This window comes from Pelecanus crispus, chromosome 3 (genome assembly GCF_030463565.1).
Source record: "Pelecanus crispus isolate bPelCri1 chromosome 3, bPelCri1.pri, whole genome shotgun sequence".
Classification (NCBI taxonomy): domain Eukaryota; kingdom Metazoa; phylum Chordata; class Aves; order Pelecaniformes; family Pelecanidae; genus Pelecanus; species Pelecanus crispus.
Genome location: NC_134645.1, coordinates 2315386 through 2335540, shown reverse-complemented (window position 1 = coordinate 2335540; position 20155 = coordinate 2315386). Strand labels below are relative to the sequence as shown.

The 20155-nt window shown below is 44.3% G+C and overlaps 2 protein-coding genes across 3 annotated transcripts; one reads left to right on the top strand and one right to left on the bottom strand.

Moving 5' to 3' along the window:
- Positions 1–2115: 2115 nt before the first annotated feature.
- LOC104035874 (prolyl-tRNA synthetase associated domain-containing protein 1) lies at positions 2116–3388 on the bottom strand. The gene is made up of 2 exons (XM_075708501.1): positions 3302–3388; positions 2116–2553 (listed from the first exon to the last, which is right to left on the bottom strand). Exons 1-2 carry the CDS (start codon positions 3386–3388, stop codon positions 2116–2118), a joined length of 525 nt encoding a protein of 174 aa, XP_075564616.1.
- Positions 3389–4409: 1021 nt separating this feature from the next.
- On the top strand, positions 4410–19884 carry MTIF2 (mitochondrial translational initiation factor 2). 2 transcript variants are annotated; one of them, XM_075707558.1, is made up of 14 exons: positions 4410–4426; positions 9518–9749; positions 10251–10356; positions 11481–11652; positions 12125–12285; positions 12714–12890; positions 13426–13565; positions 14832–14956; positions 15746–15950; positions 16814–17066; positions 17644–17784; positions 18595–18759; positions 18974–19114; positions 19513–19884. In XM_075707558.1, the coding sequence occupies exons 2-14, from the start codon at positions 9525–9527 to the stop codon at positions 19680–19682; spliced, it is 2181 nt and encodes a 726-aa protein (XP_075563673.1). In that variant the 5' UTR covers positions 4410–4426; positions 9518–9524; the 3' UTR covers positions 19683–19884. The 2 variants fall into 2 exon arrangements, with proteins under 2 accessions (XP_075563673.1, XP_075563672.1); XM_075707557.1 differs by lacking the exon at positions 4410–4426 and adding an exon at positions 9031–9066.
- Positions 19885–20155: the final 271 nt, after the last annotated feature.

The window sequence follows — 20155 nt, the reverse complement described above, 5'->3', positions numbered from 1 at the left end:
ACAAAGAAGAAGCCTCCAAGGGGAGGGAGAGTGAGTGGCAGACAGAGGGTAAGATAAATTTTACTTTTAAAGACAGGTAAGACCCTATCTTAATATCTAGCTAATTTAGTAACGCATTTGTCGATCCAGAGTTCATTAATCAACCCAATGTTCCCAAATACCGGATGTTCCTTTCAGTCTTTTATTTAACAACAAGTACAAAATCACACATATCTGGACATCTTCCTAGTGACTCTTCCTGTAGCGTTAACATTTTTAGGGCTCTTCTTTCCCATTTGAGATGGCAGCCATGGTAGATGGGGTTGGTTTGTGTCTTCCTCAGGTGGAGGGGAGAATTTAAACCACTGCATCATGAAGTGCTCTGTCGTTACGGTCACATCTCTCAGAACAGGTGCCAAATCCTTCGGACACGAAGGACACCATGGTAGGGGTCTTTGTGAAGTAACTCACCTTACCCTAGAAGATGCTTTTTCTTACTCAGTTAAGGGTAGTTGTTCATTCTGTAGAATTAAAGATTTCACTTCCTTACAGGGGAAAAAAAAATCCAGCACACTGATGTTTGTGATGTTCTCAGCTCATAGAACTGTCTTGGCCATCTAGAATGAAACTGAGTCAAGTTGGCCGATTTTTGTCTTGTGTTTCTTTGAAATGTTTGCCCTTATCACCGTTAGCGTCGCATCCTTTAGCGTGATGCAACAGCAAAGTCATCCAAGATGGCAAGTCCTTCGGTGTGTCTTCTCTTCATGGTTCTGTATTCTTCGTTTCCGTTCTGTTTCAACTTGTGTTGATGCTATTGCTTGCCTTTAGGCATAGTTTGCACGTGACGTTTTCGTTAGGCTGTGTTCAAAAGCCCTTTTCCCCCTCACCTTCAGATTTTGTCCCCCACTTTCACTACTCCACCGTCTTTGGGTTTTGTGCGGGTGCTTGTTGCCACGGTATGTTTACTGGACTCGGTGGAGTTTCTGCTGCTTCTCTCTTCAACACATAGTCTGCTTGAAGGGGGTTTTATTCATTTAGGCAGGGGAGAGGAGGAGGAAGGATTAGATTAGAAATTTTAACGTTGAGAATGTACCGGTCTTGTTCTTGTGATAGTAGATACTTTTCTATACTAAATATATATTCTCTATTGAAAGCCAAATTAACCTTCCCTCAACCTCTTAAACACAACGGATGAGCATACATGCAGTCCCTTTCTCCCGAAGGGAGAGGCTCAAGTGCAGCTACTGGTACCGTTCTTTCCGTTCCTATAGGTGCTGGTTAAGGTACAGTGGAGCAGAGAAGACGCACGTCCTCTATGGGTTCGTGACTCTGTAGAAATGGCACACGAAAGTGAATAGGGTTGCGGGTTGTGTTAACTTTCCTCCCACCAGTCACCGGGACTTGCTGCGCCCGGTCAGGAACCGGCAGCAACGTCATTCCTTGGAGCTCTTCTGCCACTGCCGGGCGGCTCCTCGTCTTCTGCCGCTTTTGGAAAGGCTCTGGGAAGGGGGGAGGCACGCAGCTGGTAGCCGTGTCATCTGGGAATCGCCAGAGGACTGAGTAATTCTTGCCCAAGGGGAGGATACCGTGACAGCGAAAATGCAACTAAAACTGTAGACAATCAAATGTGTTTTCTGTAGCGTAGCTAAGTTGGGTTTTTCTAGGTGAAAATAATAAAGCAATGTGTAGTAGGAGACAAATGGGTACAGGTACGCAATTTGGACATCTCTTTCCTGTGTATACTGACAAATATTTTTAGAACTTCTACATTAATTAATTATTTCCTAATTATGTTGGTTTAAATTTAAACCTTCAAGGCCAGTACCACACACAGAAATTTCCAGGTTTATCCATTTTATTAATAAACAGTGTAACATTATTTGAATAACCCCTTCTCTACTTACTGGCTACTTAGTGGTAGCTTGCAAGTGTCTGTCTTTTTTAGAATGTTCTGTTAAACTTCTAATAATTCGAAGACAGTCTTTTTTTCTCACCAGATTATACAATATAAATTTACAGAATTGAAAAAGTAAAGGGAGGAGTAAGCCTGGTTTTTTTCAAATTTTATTTATAATGAGACTTTTGCCAGTTTCACTCTACAAAATCTACACCGAATAACAGAAACGTGAACTTCATCTACTTAATGTCTTCATCAAAATGTATGATGATGGGATCGTGGCCTGTTGATCTCACAAACTTCAAAAAGTCATCGGGGCTTAAGCCCATGGTTGCAGAATTTGTCATTGGGTGAAAATACACCTTTTCGTGGCCACCTTCCAGAAAGCCGGCATCCAGCACAAACCTCACATCCCCCTGGTCACAGAAGAGGGCTAGCGGCGTCGCACAGCCCTGGCCCACTTTCAGCTTCTCCAGCATGGCGTTTTCATCAGCAAATCTTAGGTTGCCGCTTCCGACGCCCAGTTTTTTAGCAAGATCATTCAAATTGATTTGCCTGTTGTGCAGAACAGTCACCAGCCAGAACCCTTTCTTCTTTTTGTCTTTAAGAAAAAGGTTTTTACTGTGACCTCCATTTAGGTGTTGGACATGGGGCATCATTTCTTCAACAGTGAACACCTGGAAAACAAAATTGGTGCAGCCTGAGTCTCCATCTCCCATTAGGCTTCTAGTTGCATACTGGCAGGTATCTTTTGTTAAATACTTGGAAAATACTGAATGTTATACTCGGCCTAAAAACTGTACCCTTTTATGAAGAAATTTTAAAAGAGCGCAAATAAAATGTGACATACTGCTCCTGCACGCCTTCCGAATCATTTGTATCTCGTGTACAGGCAAGAATATCACGCTTCAGAGATGCAAAAGGGCAGCCCCGACAGCACTCCTTTTTCCGGCTCTGCCACAGGCAGATTGGAAGGATGCGGCGCGTGCATGTTTAACTGGGAAAAGTCTGGAAAGCCATCGTGCATGCCGCGTTGCATGCTGTCGCCTTCACGGTAAAGAAGGGGACGGGCTGTAGCTCCTAAACTGCCACGTGGAAGGGGGGCTGGGGGACGGGAGCGCGGAAGAGGGGGAACGACTCAATGTCTGCGCTCAAAATAGCCCCCAAAAGCCCCAAAAGTTGCCTGCCAGGCCCAGCACCTGTAGGCCCACCTAGATAGAAATGCAAAGTCTGACGCTTTCCATGCTGATGCTCCGTTATGTTAAAAAAGAAACGGGGCGCAGAGCCCAAAGCCGCCCCGCAGCCTGCGCCGTGCGTCCGTACGGAGCAGTTCACGCCCGGGATCCCAGCGGGCGCGGCCGGCGCAGCCCGCTCGGGAGGGGCCGGGGCCCGGCGGGGAGGGGTGGCGGCGGCGGCCGCCCCTACCTGGGGGTGCTCGGCGGTGACGGCGGCGATGCCCAAGTCCCGCAGCCGCTGCGCCAGCGCCTCCCGCAGCTCCGGGCCCGCCGCCATGGCCCTGCCGCTCCGCCGGGGCCGGGCCGAGGGGCGGGCAGCGCCGCCGCCCCTTCCGTCGGGCAGCGCCGGCCCACAAAATGGCGGCCGGCCCCTCGGCCTGCCCCGCTCGCGGGGGTCCGGGGCGGCCGCGGCTGCTCGGCCGGTCCTGGCGAGGAGCGACTGAGGAGGGGTGTGCTGGGATAACAGGCACCGGGGCGTCTGGAGGGAGGAGCAGCGAGATCCCCAAAACAACAACGTGCATCCTTGAGCGCCGAAACGCCCCTTCGCGCCTCTTCTACTAGTCGGCAAGATCCACTAATTAGCGTCGCCTGAGTGAGCCAGCTAATTATAACGTGAACACCACGGCTATGTGGAAAGTGCTGCCCACCTCCAAAAGGAGACCCTTACCCACTCAGCATGCATAGGGATTTTAAAGGGAGCCATGTCTTTAAATTGAAGTGAAAGGAGAAATAACCAACAGCTAACGAGGAGGTGTCGAAGCAACAGTAGAAATAACCAAGGACTAACAGCTGTGGAAGCAAAAGTAGAAATAGCTAATGACTAACAAGTAGGTGTGGAAGCAGAAGGAGAAATAACAACTAACAAGTAGGTGTGGAAGCAAAAGTAGAAATAACTAACAAGTAGGTGTGGAAGCAGAAGTAGAAATAGCTAACGACTAACTAGGTGTGGAAGCAGAAGTAGAAGTAACAAGAAGTAGGTGTGGAAGCAAAAGTAGAAATAACTAACCACTAACAAGTAGGTGTGGAAGCAAAAGTAGAAAAAAAACAAGGAGTGACAAGTCGGTGTTAACTGTAGGCATAGTGACTTTGTTTAATTGTATAAATATGGGAAGCGAGGATAACGGGGTGCGCTAGCTTTGTGGAGTTACCACCCGGCACCCACCTCTGCGCAGAAACGGCATAAAGCAAAGATCGCGACTCGGGGTGTGAATTGGTTCTTGCACAGCGGGTAAAGAGCCCGTCTTTGGGACAACACTGGTGGAGAGCACTGGGCCGGACCGGGCATGGAGCAAGCTGTGAATAGACTACATTTGCAGTAAGTTTTGGTAAGGAAAAAAAGAACAAAACCTACGCTTCAGACCTAGATATAACACTGAATGCATTATTGCTGTTGTAGCACTTTTAATTGGGAAGTTGGTTTTGGGGTTTGGATTTTTTCCTAAGTTAGGTCTGAAGCGTGTGAGTACAGGGTGCACTTTAAAAAATTAGTGGTCTTGGCCATCAGGTCGAACTGAAAGCGGGGCAGTTGGGAGCGGGTTGCTGAGGCCCTTGCCTTCAAACCAAAGGCTGGAACGGGGTGCCCAGAGAGGCTGTGGAGTCTCCATCTGCAGAGACACCCAAAACCTGATGGGTCACAATCCTGGGCAGCCTGCTCCCTCTGACCCTGCTTGAGCCAGGGGTTGAGACGGTCTCCAGAGGCACCTTCCCACCTCCACGCTTCTGTGACCCGGTGACACGCCAGAGACCTTGCTGTCTCCTTAGGGGCAGAAAAATCTGGCTGTGCCTCCCGTCTTGCAGCTCCGCGGGCCTCCTGCCCTCCTCCTTCGGCCTCCCCTGGCTGGAGAACAAAGTTCTCTGTAGCACTGCTCCATCTGAATCCCTGTAGTACCACCCGCTTCCCACACAGTTCCATATGTTTCATGTTTCCTAAAACAATCCCTCTCTTTCCTTGTCAAATAGTGACATTGAAACAATGCATTGCTTTGACATAGAATCATCGAATCATTTAGGTTGGAAAAGACCTTTAAGATCACCCAGTCCAACCATTGACCCAACGCTACCAAGTCCACCACTAAACCAGTTAAGGGTAGAGTAGCAATTTCATGTTTCCTGGCTTGGTGGCTGGATTATTTTTAATGAAAGTAAAAACTAGGAATCACTAAGGTTGGAAAGGATCTCTAAGATCATCAGTCCAACCATCAACCCAGCACCCCCATGCCCACTAAACCATGTCCCAAAGTGCCACCTCTGCACATTTTTTGAACACTTCCAGGGATGGTGACTCCACCACCTCTCTGGGCAGCCTGTTCCAATGCTTGACCACTCTTTCCATGAAGAAATTTTTCCTAATATCCAGTCTAAACCTCCCCTGACGCAGCTTGAAGCCAGGTTTTCACATCCAGCGTGAACCGTATTTGGTTCACATATTGGTTTCAAAACAGGTATTTGTCTCAAATATGTACCAATTAAATTCTTCCTCTATGTGCTTACTGTAATTTCACATGCTACCTTGCTGCCTGTGTACAGTTTTGCTGAAAATGTTGCTGCTAAATACAGAAGTTGAGAAAAATTCAAAGCTAGACAAAGTAAGGTACACTCTTCAGTTAATTGTGCACTCTAAAAATGAGAACTGCATAATCAAATGGGTTTTTTTTTAAAGGCAACCAATAATAATCACAAACTGCAACTAAGGGACAAAGCCAAGCATTGACGGCCACATACTTAAGCGGAAAATATTTCTACAACCCAAACCACCGTCCTGACCCATGACATCAGAAATTGTTTTCAGTTTGCCCTTCAGAAAAATGGACAATCTATAATAAAGCTTTAAATTAAAACAGTATGAATCTGTGGTTAAGAGACATGTGGATAAAATATGATCCCACACTAATTCCCAGAGCCTCACAGCAACGCACAGAAAGATTTCCAGGCAGCATCCAACAGAAGATGGACTCAAAAAAGCAGATTTGCAGTAAACACTGGTGACTGGCTTGCATGCCAAATTTATCTTTCAAATAAAACATTTTTTCAGGTCTATCCCAGGCTCCCCAGACAGCTCCGTCGCGTGAAGGACGCATCGCCCTCAGCGTGCGGGCTGGCAGCTCAGTGGTGTCCGTGTGCTCACGCCGTCTTTCTGCCCGATTTGCCTCCCTGTGCAGGAACACAGACTGCGTTTAATGCCCTTTGTACAACCTTTGCTATTTAAGCTTTTTTACTGTGGTTTATTTTTGAGGTGATTCTTCCCATTCTACCTTTGGAGAAACCCTCAAGGGCCCTGTGTGTTTTAAGATAATCGGCTAGCACCTGGCATGTTCATCAGCAGATGGTGCCTTTGAAATACACGGGTTTTTTTGTCAGTTCTCAGCAAAATTGACAAAACGAGCAAATACTTGCAGTAGCGAGATACTGAGAGCAGCAAAACACGTAGCTACCACCTATTGCAAGCGTGCAGAAAACCACCTATGCAAGTCCCGCGTTACGGGCAAAGCGTGTAAAATACACAGCTCCAACATACGTAGAGGAAATTAAACTATGGGTTTATTAGTTACTTGTAACACGGATATTACCTGTAACACGGAGTTTGCAGCCGCCTGATGGAGATAGCTGTAGAAGCAGTGCTGTCCCAGGCGGACCCCAAGGATGACATAGGATGTTATCTTGGGATTGTCTCTGGGCTTTAGAATCATAGAATCATGGAATTGTTTAGGTTGGAAAAGCCCTTTAAGATCATCCAGTCCAACCATTAACCCACACTACCAAGTCCACACTAAGCCAATCAAGGGTAGACTAGACTAAACCATGTCCCAAAGTGCCACATCTGCCCGTTTTTTTGAACGCTTCCAGGGATGGGGACTCCCCCACCTCTCTGGGCAGCCTGTTCCAATGCTTGACAACCCTTTCTGTAAAGAAATTTTTCCTAATTTCCAACCTAAACCTCCCCTGGCGCAGCTTGAGGCCATTTCCTCTCGTCCTATCACTAACTACTTGGGAGAAGAGCCCAACACCCACCTCACTACACCCTCCTTTCAGGGAGTTGTAGAGAGCGATCAGGTCTCCCCTCAGCCTCCTCTTCTCCAGGCTGAACACCCCCAGCTCCCTCAGCCGCTCCCCACCAGCCCTGTGCTCCAGACCCTGCCCCAGCTCCGCTGCCCTTCCCTGGACACGCTCCAGCACCCCAGTGTCCTTCTTGGAGTGAGGGGCCCAAAACTGGACACAGCATTCCAGCTGCGGCCTCAGCAGCGCCCAGTACAGGGGCACAATCACCTCCCTGCTCCTGCTGGCCACACCATTCCTGACACAAGCCAGGATGCTGTTGGCCTTCTTGGCCACCTGGGCACACTGCTGGCTCATGTTCAGCCACTGTCTACCAACACCCCCAGGTCCTTTTCAGCCAGGCAGAACGGAATGAACAAGGCAACAGAATGAACAAGGCAACATTAAGGATTTTTAAAAAACCACTTACAGCGCTTCCTCTTACATTTTTTTCTCCCCCCCCCCCCCCCAGTCTACTAAGTGATATTATTTCAGAGATGCCAAATTAGAACTTAAGAAAAAATCAGCCATGGTAAAGCTTTGGATTGGAGGTGGGTGGGAGGACACTGCAGAGAAAAGCTACTATCTCCCGGTAGGCAGGAGAACCCTAAATTTAAGAGTGTGTGTGTGTATGTATGTATGTGTATATATATATATATATATACACACATTTACAAAAAACCCCAAAACCCTAGGACGAGGGCAAGAGAGCTCAGGAAAAGCCGGATCCTCCGCCCTCTGAGGGGCTCTCGGTTCCCGCCTCCTGTGAGGGGAGGCTCCGCCCCCGACCGTTGCGGGCCGCGCGCGCCGGCCACTGCGCAGGCGCGGTGCCCTCGCGCCCCCCCGGCCGGCGCCTGCGCAGAGAGCGGCGCGGCCGGCGCCAGGCACGCAGGGGCGGGGGGGAGCGCGCGGTGGGCTCCCTCAGAGGGCCCGTCAGGGCGGCGGGCCCGGGCCGGTCCCGTCCGCGATGGCCAGCGCTGTCTCGGGGCGGGGAGCAGCGAGGGAAGGGCGTGTTGGGGGGGTGCGGCCGCGGGGAGGGCTGCGGCTGTCAGGTGCCGGGAGCTTGGCGGGCTCGCAGGGCGCGGCGTTGCGGTGTGGTCCCGCTCGCAGCAGGGGGAGGCTGTTTGTGAGGCAGCTCTCGGCGTCCGTGGCCCCCCGCCTTCCGCCTCCCGGGGGGTGAAGGCGGTTTGTTAGGCGAAAGGCCTGTGTAGCCTGATGGCTTCTCTGCAGTACGCGCCCAAGCGATGAGCGTAAGAGCAGTACGAGCTGGGGGGGTGCGCCTGTCCCCGCCGCTGGTGACCCACGGGCCCCGAGAGGCAGCAGTGGTTTCTTTGCAGTTAGCAATTTCTCCTCTGGGAGCTTGCCCAGCCTCGCCTTGCCCTTATGTTAGTTTTCGGTGTGTGGTAGCTCCTGGGGCTTCCTCGGTTTTACAGCTTCTGCCCCTTTAAAGTTCTCTTTAGGGGGGGGAAAAAAAAACCAACTAGTTGTTTTTGGTTGGTTAGTTTGTCATCTGCTCACTTCCTGCAGGTATCCGGATACAAGAGAGTTTTTAAAGGGGCCGCAGCCATTCTGGGAGGAACTGATAGCATTTCAGTCATTTGGAGCTGCTTGGAAGATGGTACAAAGCCACCTTTGAGAGAAGACATAGAAGGTAGAGAGAGCAGCGTCACTGAGCAGAAAGACAAAATAGGAAACTCTGAACAAGAGGAGAAGTTCGAATAGGAGACTCTTGTACAGGATAATTAGCAAAATGACTCAACCCAAAGTTAAGATGGTTAAAACAAGATGTGGGATGATCTGACAGAAGCATTGTGGAAAGCTTGATTGCTAAGCCAGGGCTTAGCCTCAAATGCCTCCTCTGTCCATGTGACAGCACTGGTGTTACTCCAGTGCTGCAGTCTCTTAGTGGTGGGGTATGCTCATGTAAGCGGTGTTGTGCAAATGTGTTTTACTGGCTTAGAGAGATACGTTGCACCTGGATAACTTTTATCAGTATAGCACGAGGAGTGCAAATGTGCCCTTTTTCTAGGTAGTGTCAAAGAACCTGAAACGGGGATTTTACTTTTTTTTAATAATTATATTTATATATAAATATTTAATATTTTATATTAAAGATCAGCTGAGATAGGTGAAAGATTTGCAAGCCATGGCGATATTAGTAGATTTGTGTGTCTGCAATGGGATAGTGGAGAAAGGTGAAGCACTTAAGGAAACTGAAGAACTGGAACAGTTACTAAATAGTTCAACTTTTTTCAGCATTAAAAAGCCCATTTTGAAACATAACATTTGTGCCTTCTGTTCCTGTCCGTATTATCACACAAAAGAGTATCTTTCAGCTTTGAGACTGATTTCAATGTGCCCTTTGTATTTTCAGTGAGGAAATGAATCGAGGGTTGATCCTAAAGTTTGAAAACCTGGTCCAGTTACGTGGTGCTTGCCGGCAGCTGCGTACTCTCTCCTACAGAAAAGTTTACAGAGCACAATGGAAGCCTGTGCAGTCATCTGCACATCCTGTGTCGTCTCTTCTTCTGTATCCGCAGTTCTGGCAAAAAGACAAATTAATCAGTGTTGCCTTATCGCAACACAGACATCTAGCTACAAAGGAGGTAATTAACAAAATCCAATAATCTCTGGTTTTATGTGAAATTTCAAAGTACAAGAGCTCAGTTTGAGCATTTTAATTACCAAGAAAAAGAGCTTTAGCAACGAATATAGAGAAGTTGCTATAAATTTATAAGACAAAAAGTACTTAAGTTATGACTGTATTGTGACTCCCTCTCAAATATTGACTTAAAGTGCTTATACTGGCAGCATCATGATTCTTGCAGGGGCAGGAGGAAATTATTGCAAAGAAAAATGAAAATTACTTTGTTGATTTTTTTCCTTGTTTTGAAAAATTGAAAAAACATTAAGTGTAGTATGCTGTACAGTTTAAATATTCAGTATGATGTGTTAAGTCATTCATTTATTGTAATTCATTAGTATTGTAGTAAAAAAGATGCGTTGACATCATATGGCTTGAGACCATTGTCTTTTTAATATTGTTTTTATTATTTCTTGGTTTATGCCAGCTATGTGTTCCTATATACGTGTCTAATTCCATGTAGGAGGCAAAAAAGAAGAAAAAGAAGATACCGCTGACAAAAGGTGAAGTGGAGATAAGGCAGAAGATGACTGTTGAGGAACTTGCACGAGCTATGGGTAAAGACATAGGTGAGAGCCTGCTCTGTTGCTTGAGATTGAATGAAACACAACAGTTAAAATCTATCATGCTACTTTCATGAGTGGTAAAGGCAAAGATGTCTACGATGGTGTGCGTTAGTGGTTGCTAAATCCCTCCCTTAGCCAGGTAGATTGTATCCATACCAAAGGAAATGCTGGTAGACACAATGGCAGACTAAAGAGAAAAAAAGTTGGGCTAGCCAAATTACCAGGCAAGACATTTTCATGGGAAGAAACCAGGACTCTCTTCCATCTCCAGCAGAAAGGCTTCGGATCCATGCAGGCTGTTCTTTATGACTGTGTTTCCTAAGTGCTGAATTATTCTGGAAGGGAAGGCGTTGCACCCTGGTTTGTCAAAGCTGGACCCCTGCGATTAAAGAATTCATGACTATAGGGAGAAGGCAAAAAGAGCTTCAGCCCGTAATCCAACCCCGGGAGCAGGGATCTTGGATTTGGGAGCAATATGTATTTCATTAAAACAGTCATTTCATTAACTGGGAGCGGGCAGGACTTGTCTGGAAACACTCCCCTCTTTAGGTGACTGCCCTAACAACTGGGTTACAGGAACAGGCTTGCTCTTTTAACCCCATGAGCCATTCCTGGTTGTATTGTGGCTCAGCTTGACCCGTTTTAGTGATGTTTTAGGGGGGTTATTAGCACGTTTTGATTGTTGACATTCAAAATAATTCCATACTTGTATTCTATCAATCTCCAATCTCTTTTTATCCAGCTGGGTGCTTCTTCTGGCAAACTTCCCTCTCAGCAATGAGAGAAGCAGATTTGCACCTTTGCTTTTTGGTTTAGATGAGTTTCAGGTGTTTTCTTCTTAGGGGTTAATGGAAAAGGGAGCTATGAAAATTTGAGTGAAAGATAAGATTGTAATGAGGCACTTATTTTTGGTACATCTTTCTGAATCAAGTTCTCTGCAAGTATGTAGCATAACAGGAACTTTTAGATAAATCTAAAGGAAGAATGCTTTGTGAATGAAACTTATTAGCACCATATAAACTACTAGTGAAAAAGTCTTAAACTGTATGAAGTGTTTTGGGTTTGGTTTTTTTTGTCCCACGTGTTTTTGTGGATGTAATTGTTAAATGTCTTTATCTTTTCTACAGATCATATTTATGAAGCGCTGCTATACACAGACCTTGACCTTCATTCACTAGAACCATATTCCATCTTACACGAAGATATAATCAAGTTAGTTGTTAAAAAATCAGGAATGAAGTATAAATCAGCAAAACTGAAAGAGGAAAAAGAAAGAGAAAACACAGATGCTGTGAAAAGGCAAGTTGTGGACTGTTCTTTTTGGCTCTTATCTTTTTATCCTATTTGTTTCTGCAAGTGTTTTTCATGTACTGTATTTTCTTTGTTCTGGTGGTATGTTGATAATACCTGATACAGTCACAACCTGATAATATTTAAAAGGTAAAGTGTACTATTTTGATTTCTTTGGCCATAAAACTGATACTTGGATTTGATTTGGTTTAGGTGAGCTTTTTCTGTGCCATTTTCTGAAGAAAAGCCAATTCTTCTTTGATATACTGAATTGCTGTATTAATTGATGCAGCAGTAAGACTGAGTACTGAGAGGGCTAACTGTGGTGTAGCTAAGATTTGTGATCACAGTGGCGAGAAGCTAGGCTCACCTGTTCATCACTGAGTTCTGGTAAACGGCTCTTCGTTAGCCATAGTGGGCGTGAGTGTCGCTTAATGAACTTTTTTGGTATTTACAAAACACGTTTTTTATTTGATTGTAGGCCTCCCGCAGACCCGGCAGTACTAACCCCACGGCCCCCGGTTGTTACTATATTGGGCCATGTTGATCATGGGAAAACAACCTTACTTGACAGTCTACGGAAAACTCAAGTGGCATCAATGGAAGCAGGAGGCATTACACAACACATTGGTGCTTTTCTTGGTACGATTCAAGTGTACGTGCACACGCGTATGAAACGGTTTACTCTCCGTCTTACGTAATGGGCTGACTTGCTGCCAGTTCATTGGGGAAAAACATTGCAACATAAACAGTTTATATGTAAGCAGTGAAAAAGGAAATCATAACTTGTGATAACTGTCATAAATACGTGGGTGGGACTTCAAAGTGGATTGTCTGCGCAGTTGAAATTATATTTAGACTCTTCTGGATTATGAACGATCCCAGGACACTCTTTCTTTCCTGAGGAATTAAAAGCACCTTTGACCTCCATGCCAACAGTTACCTGTCTGCCTAAAATATGTCATCATTATTTAAAAAGTTCTCAAAGGAGCGATGCTTGATTTACAGTAGGTCAAATAAAACTATGTGAAATGCCGATTTTAAAAAGTACCGTATACATTTGTTCACAGTGCATTTGCCTTCTGGGGAAAAGATAACTTTTCTTGATACTCCTGGACATGCAGCTTTTTCAGCCATGCGAGCAAGAGGTACCCATGTTACTGACATCGTCATACTGGTTGTAGCGGCGGAAGATGGAGTGATGGAACAAACTATAGAATCTATTCAACATGCTAAAAATGCAGGAGGTATGGTGTTTAACTTGTTAATATCACATTTGGAAGTGAGCGGCAAGCCCAGTACACAAAGTTAATATACAAGATGACATGCATTATTATGCAGCTCAAATAATGAGCGCTTCGCAAACGTTTGCTCACCTCTCAAAAGTAACTCCTTGAATTGGAATCCACAGAACTTGGGAAGTAACTGTCGTAGTCCCGTTCCTTCTCCCCTGGGAAGGTGTTTGAAAATACCCTGAATGTTGCAGTAACACATAAACATAGTAAAATACTAATATTTTTGCAGGACTTGCAGGTTTGTGAAAAAAGCCCTCGTAGGGTGGTGGTGGTGGGGTTGCTGGGGTATTTTCCCCTTCCCTGCTAGGATAACTCCTCTGGCTTACTTGTGGTAGCTCAGATCTCAGTGGCGGCTCAGGAATAGGCGCCAAGTGAGGTGATTTGTTCTAGGTGGTCATAACCTGCTTTAACCTTTTATTGCAGTTGTGCTCGTAGCAGCAAGTTTTGCTTAGGTTGGTAACGAGTTTGTTTTTTTCTCTCTTTTTAGTTCCTCTTATCCTCGCCATTAATAAATGTGACAAACCTGAAGCTGATCCTGAAAGAGTAAAGAAGGAACTGCTGGCTCACGATGTGGTCTGTGAAGAGTTTGGAGGTGATGTTCAAGCTGTAAATATTTCTGCGCTCAAGGTAAAGTTTTGGTGGAAAAAGTGATGGTGTTCATGGGTGTCCAGTACGTGCATACGGCTGCATTTTTATTTGGCAGCTGGAAAATAAGTGCTGTCTTCCTGGTATTTGACCCCTTACCGTGAGCTAAGTGCTGCTGGCTCTCACCAGAATTATTTGAAATGTGCTCCTATCGTATTTTGAGGCTCAGACCTTCAGTGAGACATAATATCTCATTTTTCTTCCGGAAATTTGGCGGATATTTTTCAGGTTCATCCTAAAACCCGTTTGCTCATTGTATGAAATTAGTGCAAAATCAAGGTTGGTGATAATGCTATGCATGAAGGGAGAAATTCAAACGAGGGTAAATAAATATTTTCATAACAGATGCATAATTGCAGGAACACAGTTTTCTAGTGGTCTTACAAGATTTACCATCTTATCCTTGCAAACAACTGATAGCTAAAAATTGAACTAAAATCTGAACTTGAGTTCTCTTAGTTTTGTGGTGGCCAAAGCTGCTTTGTCTAAACCGATGCAGCAGTGTCTTAGGTTTATCGCTATCTTTCTAAATGCATCCCAAGTCATTTTCTAAAATTTCAAGCAAGTTCGAGACCTTTTGACGTCATGCCCTTACACCTAAAAATAGGCATACATAAAAATGGCTTCTCCATTCACCTCCGTAGCACATGTTGTTGTCCTAATTCCTGTAGATCTGGATCTGCTGACTGACAGCTAGCTCATTGTATCTGTTCTCAAAAATAAAATGTAAATAGAACAGAGGAAAAAGAAGAAAACAGACCAACAGGTCTGTCTCTTTGATGTCTTGGAGTCTTGACTGCATGGCAGATGTCATCAAGTTTCAATTTGGCTGTTTAGGTGTTTTGTTTGTTGGGTTTTATTTGGGGGGGTAGTTGGGGTGGGTTTTGGTTTGTGTGTGTTTTGGGTTGTTTTTTTTTTATTTGCATTCCTAATATACTTGTAGCAGAATATTGCAAGGTGTTTTTCTGTGTTTGTAACCCGGATGCTATGAACAGAGAAGGAAGCTGTGCTTCCTAATGTTTCGTACCTTCTGGACCAGCAGTACAACGGTCTGAATAGTTCATTACTTTAATGCCATCTTACCGTGAAGGCAAAGGCGTCTGTGCTGTTGGGCTGTATTGCATTGTTAGAAGTTTGGAATTAAATGGGGGAATTTGGCGCTAAGATTTCAACTTCTGCTCTCACTTTAATTGGGCGCTTGGCACTTCCTTTATCCTTTATATTTTGTGTGTGTTTGGTTTTATACAGGGTGAAAACCTCATGGTTTTAGCAGAAGCAACTGTTGCTTTAGCAGAGATGTTAGAACTGAAGGCGGATTCCACGGGGCTGGTAGAGGGGACTGTAATTGAGTCTCGCAAAGACAAAGGGAAAGGGTAAGTAATCTGCTGCCTTTACAGCTTTAATGAAGCCATTTGTAACAATGCAGAGATACTGTTCAGGTGGGTTGTACCTCAATATTTACGTTTAGCATGGAACTTTTTGTTGTTGTTGTTAGATAAACTGTAACAGTTTCTTTGCAGTGTTTGTAACTAAAGCCTTGAAATGTTATTCTACAGCATGAGAGCCAGAAAAGGAAGTTACAAACCGATAGGACAAAATTCATCGTATGACTGAAAGGAAATCCTGTAAGCACAGGAAAATAGTTTTAAAATGCTAGAACAGATGTATTTTTTAAAGTGTCGTTAAAAAGTAGGAATGATGAAGTTAACAGTCATAATGCATATGCAATTTTTGGTGAATTGTGTGTAACATGACATTTTACTCTTAAATATCTTAGTGCTTTCACAGGTTCTCTAAACAAGGTGTGTTCTGCCCTTTTTAGAAATGAACTGAATTCTAGAAAGTTGTTGGAGTTTGGGTTGGGGTTTTTTTTTGGTGGGGGGATCACTTAATGTGTAAAATCAGTCTGCTGCTGATTTCACAAATGCCAAATTTTGTATTCATCTGCAGAAATGAAAAGAGTACAGTACAGGTTTTGGGCTTTTTGCAAGTCACTTTAAACTTTTATTAGCGCTCTAATAAAATGTGTCACAGGAATATTCTGCCTGTGATCGATCACAAGTACGTTCTGTTTTGTGTTCGCTTCCCTACGCTAATGGTGAAAACGGGGAGAAGAGTCACTTTAATTCTGTCTGTTATTTTTCTCCCCTGCTCTTCACTAGTCCAGTTACCACAGCCATCATCCAAAGAGGAACTCTGAGAAAAGGCTGTGTTCTGGTTGCAGGGAAGACCTGGGCAAAAGTGCGTTTCATGTTTGATGAGAATGGCAAAGCTGTAGATGCAGCCTCTCCTGGCATCCCGGTGGAAATCATGGGCTGGAAGGAAGTCCCTTCGGCAGGAGACGAAATCCTTGAAGTAGAATCTGAGGTACAGAAAGAACCGTTTAATGGAAAACTTACACTGCAGTAAGGTGGATGGGAAGGAGTTGAGTAAAAAATAAGTGACAGCTTTCATTCTAAATAACCCAGATAATCTGATGAAAGACAAAGGCTGAGCACAGGTATTGAGAGACCTGAGCTAGGTGTTCTGTAAGAGGAATGAGGGTTTGCGTGCTGCCTCTTGCTTTTCCACTGCCCCCACCTCTCCCTGCTGGACTGTCCTCTCCTCATCTCCATGCATCCAGATCAGCCTGCTTTGCAGTCACATGAAGAAAGCAGGCTGCCTCTGGAATTAAAGATGAGTCACCTTTGGTTCATGCTTTTGCTTCTCACGCTCATCCTGCCTTCCTCCACGCTTTGTTTGCAATGACCGCAGCCCTGCATGGCTTCTGCGGGGGCTATGTTCTAACGTGTTCCCTTTCTAAAAGCACAGAAGACTTTTCTCTTCTGTGTGATCACACTATTACCCTACCTGGAGAACCGTCCAGCACTTAATGGTAGCAGTGTTTTAATTTTAGAATGAGAGAACTAGTTTCTGACAAAAGAATATGCATAAAATACAGCTTGAAATAGGTGTGGTGAGAGCTGGACAAATACCACATGAAAGAACGAGCAGTAATTCTCTTCTGCAATGCAGAGATACCCTAAAAACAGGCCTTGAGTCATGTTGTCGTAGCCCAGGGAGGAAGCTGTTGTGTTCATTCTCTGCCATCCTGGCAGCAAAACCTATTGTTAAATGTGAAAGAAAATGAGTGAGCCTGTAGAGAAGATGCAAAAGGATGAAACTGCATTCATGTGGAGCTTTCTGATGCAGTGCTTTGAAAGGTAATGTTTCTGTCTCTTCCTGCTCAGCAAAGGGCGCATGAAGTTGTGGCTTGGAGAACTTATGTTGAACAACAGGAGAGGATGAAAAGGGATGTGGAAGTTATTGAAGCGAAGCAAAAGGAACACAGGATGGAATATGAGAAGAAGCAACAGAAGCTAGCCCATCTGACCTGGAGGCAGAGGAAGGCGGTGCTGTACAAGGCCAATAAGCATCTCATGTTTTCAAAGCCTAGAGAGAGAACAGAGGTGGACAAAAACGTGCTGTCGGTAATTGTTAAAGGTGCTGTCCTGTTCTGTTTACTGCTCCATTGTTTCTGTGCTTCTCAAATGCTCAGTCTGAAGCATAGCCCTAAACTATGAACAAAATTTCTGTTACCAGAAGTTTGATCAGTTTAAAACTGAACAGATTATTGAACTTCTCTCAGTAAGGGGAGGGGCATCAGAAAACATCCAGTGGTCCAAAGGATGCGCTTCCAGCAGGGCCAGAGCAACAAGAAAATTTATGAGCCCGACCCCCTTACCCAGGAACTCCTGAGTAAAACCTATATGAGACGGGAGGAACTTGGTTTGACCTCACATTTAGTGATACGCAAACAGTGACAGTAGTAGCTGAAAAACTGTAAACTTGACCTGAAAATGACAGCAGATGTGGAGCCTCTGATCCTATTGCATTTATTCAGTTCATTTTTGGAGTTAATAGACTTGCTAGATGTGTTTTACTGTATTTTCAGTAGTATGTTAAGAATTATAGATGTCAAAAGACTTTATGTTGCATAGCGTGGAGTTGTCGTTCCCTTAGTTCTACCTCAGTGTTTCTTTGTCTACAAAGTCAGCAGTACTTCCATTTATACACACAGGTGATGTGGATGGATCTGTTGAGGCTATTCTGAACATTCTGGACAGCTACGATGCTGACGATGAATGTAAATTGGATATCATTCATTTTGGAATGGGAGATATCAGTGAAACTGATATAAGCCTCGCTGAATCATTTAATGGTGAGTGCCTGTTTAAAAATCAACTTACAATTAATACAAACTCTATTGAAATGGGTAGGTCTCGTTCTGGTTTTGTTTTCTCAGTAACAATTAGCAGCATCAATAAGGTAAACTTGTACGTATCTTAAAAATGTTTCCTTTAACACCAAACAGTAGTGCAGGCAGGGAAGTCTTCCATGAAAGTGGAAGGAGTCCTGACAAGCTGTTGCCAGTAGTTGAATCGTTAAGGTTAAACTCTGACTCTTCACTCAGGTTGCTTTATGATGCTCAAACAGGGCAAAGCTAGGAAAGCAGGTTACCAAAGAATTTCCTTTTGCTCAGGGAGGTAATTGGAAAGACCCTGTTCGTACCCCGTAATTCTCACCCGCTGTAGAGGGTGTGGGGCCATGGGACCTGCCATAGTCCACAGGTGGATGAGAGTTCGCTTCCAGCTTAATTTGGACAACCAAGCTGGCTTTCCAGCCCCAAAATGGGGAGGTCCTTGTCCCCATACCTAAGCTCTGGTGAGTTGTGTAAGTGTTAGTTTCTGCTTTGATACTTGCGGTTCTGTCATCAGGGGACTTTCTATGAGGGCTTTTTTGGGCCATTTGATACAAGGTTAGCAGTAGTCAGTGTGCGATAGTGGGAGAAGGAAACAGTCCCTCTTTAAAAGGGAAGCACTGGTAAAATGCTGTTTCTTGTTTTGCTGACTGCTAATTCTAACCTGTGCTGCAAGTTCAGCATCACAGAATGGACACAGCAAGCACTTTCACTTGCTGTTTAAAGAGTGATCTCTTGTAGTCATCACTTGGCAATTGTTTTATTTCTCAGGTGTTGTATTTGGATTCAGTGTGAAAGCCAATGAAAGTATTAAACAGCTGGCTGCTAAAAAGGGAATAAAAATTAAACTTCACAGTATCATCTACAAACTTATTGAAGACTTGAAAGATGAGCTAAATAGCAGACTACCCCCATCTGTGGTGGAGAATACAATAGGTGAGTTTTCACTGACTGTTAAATTTTTGCTTTGCAACACGGCCTGAAGTTTATTCTCCAATGAAGTGTTCCTATTGTATCAAATATTTTTTTATTCCTCTGTAGCTGCTTTCCTGTTTTGTTATAAAGCTTGGTAAGTAGAAGAGCATAGCTTCTACTTACTGCCAGTTTGTTATTCTTGTGTACTTCATCCAACTTTACTTTTTTCTTTTAGGGGAAGCTTCTGTTCTCAACATCTTCTCTGTAACAGTAGGAAAAAACAAAATTCCAGTAGCTGGATGCAGAGTACAGAAGGGGCTGCTAGACAAAAAAATGAGTTTTAAGTTACTCCGTAACGGGGACGTTATTTGGAAAGGTAAGTGTAATTACCATAAAACCACGTGTTTGCGTTTGGTATTAGACACTGCTAGTTCCCTCTGAAGTTAGCACAAAATGTATGCAGCTCAGGGTAGGGCAATCCCATATGCTATTTAGAGTTGCTCCTACTAGAGAAAAGCTGCAAAATGTCACTGTACTGTTATCCAGTCCTTTTTCTAACCAACTCTGGTAGAAAAGCAGCAGCATCACAGGATTTACCTGCTGGAAAGGACTGCTGTCTCACTTTGATTAGCTGCAAGCACTCACAATCCCTATGTTTTCTTGCTTTCATTTTGTAGCTGCAAGGTGAAACATTAAGAGTGGCAAACCCAAGCACTTCTATGCTCTGATATCAGTTAGTGGGCTCTCTTTCTTTGACGGACTTTCTCTTTGTAGGCTCTTTATCGTCACTGAAGCATCATAAAGATGATGTCCAGGTAATAAAAACGGGTATGGATTGTGGATTGAGTTTGGACAAGCATGTAGAATTCAATATTGGAGATGAAATTATCTGTTATGAAGAAAAAGAAGTTCAGCAGACAACTTCCTGGGATCCAGGATTTTAAAATACAATTGAATACACTAAAGGACATTATTCGTGGCTGGCCTTCAACTCTTAATATTAAATGAACTTTCAGAGATGCACATGAGCTTCTTTATATCTGATGTTTACATAAGAATTTTCTGCTTTTAAATCTTGTTTGGCAACTAGCTTACCTCATTGGAACATGGGATGAACTACAACAATTAATTGCAAGCACTTCAAGTGTCTCAAACCATCACGGTATAAATATTTCTGATGACTATCTATTGGTTCCAAAACAGCTGAGCCATCTTCTTTCTCCCCCCCCCTCAGTGCTGCTATACAGTTTTTCAGTATGTAGGCTGCATTTTGTTAGCAGCAGTCTTACTACCCTTTTCTCTAGCACCGACCCACTTGTAGACATGACTTCGGACCTCCTGATGTCCTATTTTTCCAGATTAGAACTACAGTACTGTCTACTCCTCTCATGTTTAAAGAGACCACTTCTAAGGTTAG

Excerpts from the sequence above, each read along its gene's own strand:
- LOC104035874 (XM_075708501.1), bottom strand. The coding sequence starts at position 3,388 with ATGGCGGCGGGCCCGGAGCTGCGGGAGGCGCTGGCGCAGCGGCTGCGG. Across the intron at positions 2,554-3,301 it reads TCACCGCCGAGCACCCCCAG|GTGTTCACTGTTGAAGAAAT; the intron begins GTAGGGGCGGCC and ends TTTGTTTTCCAG.
- MTIF2 (XM_075707557.1), top strand. Across the intron at positions 15,951-16,813 it reads TCCTTGAAGTAGAATCTGAG|CAAAGGGCGCATGAAGTTGT; the intron begins GTACAGAAAGAA and ends CTTCCTGCTCAG. Across the intron at positions 19,115-19,512 it reads CGGGGACGTTATTTGGAAAG|GCTCTTTATCGTCACTGAAG; the intron begins GTAAGTGTAATT and ends TTCTCTTTGTAG.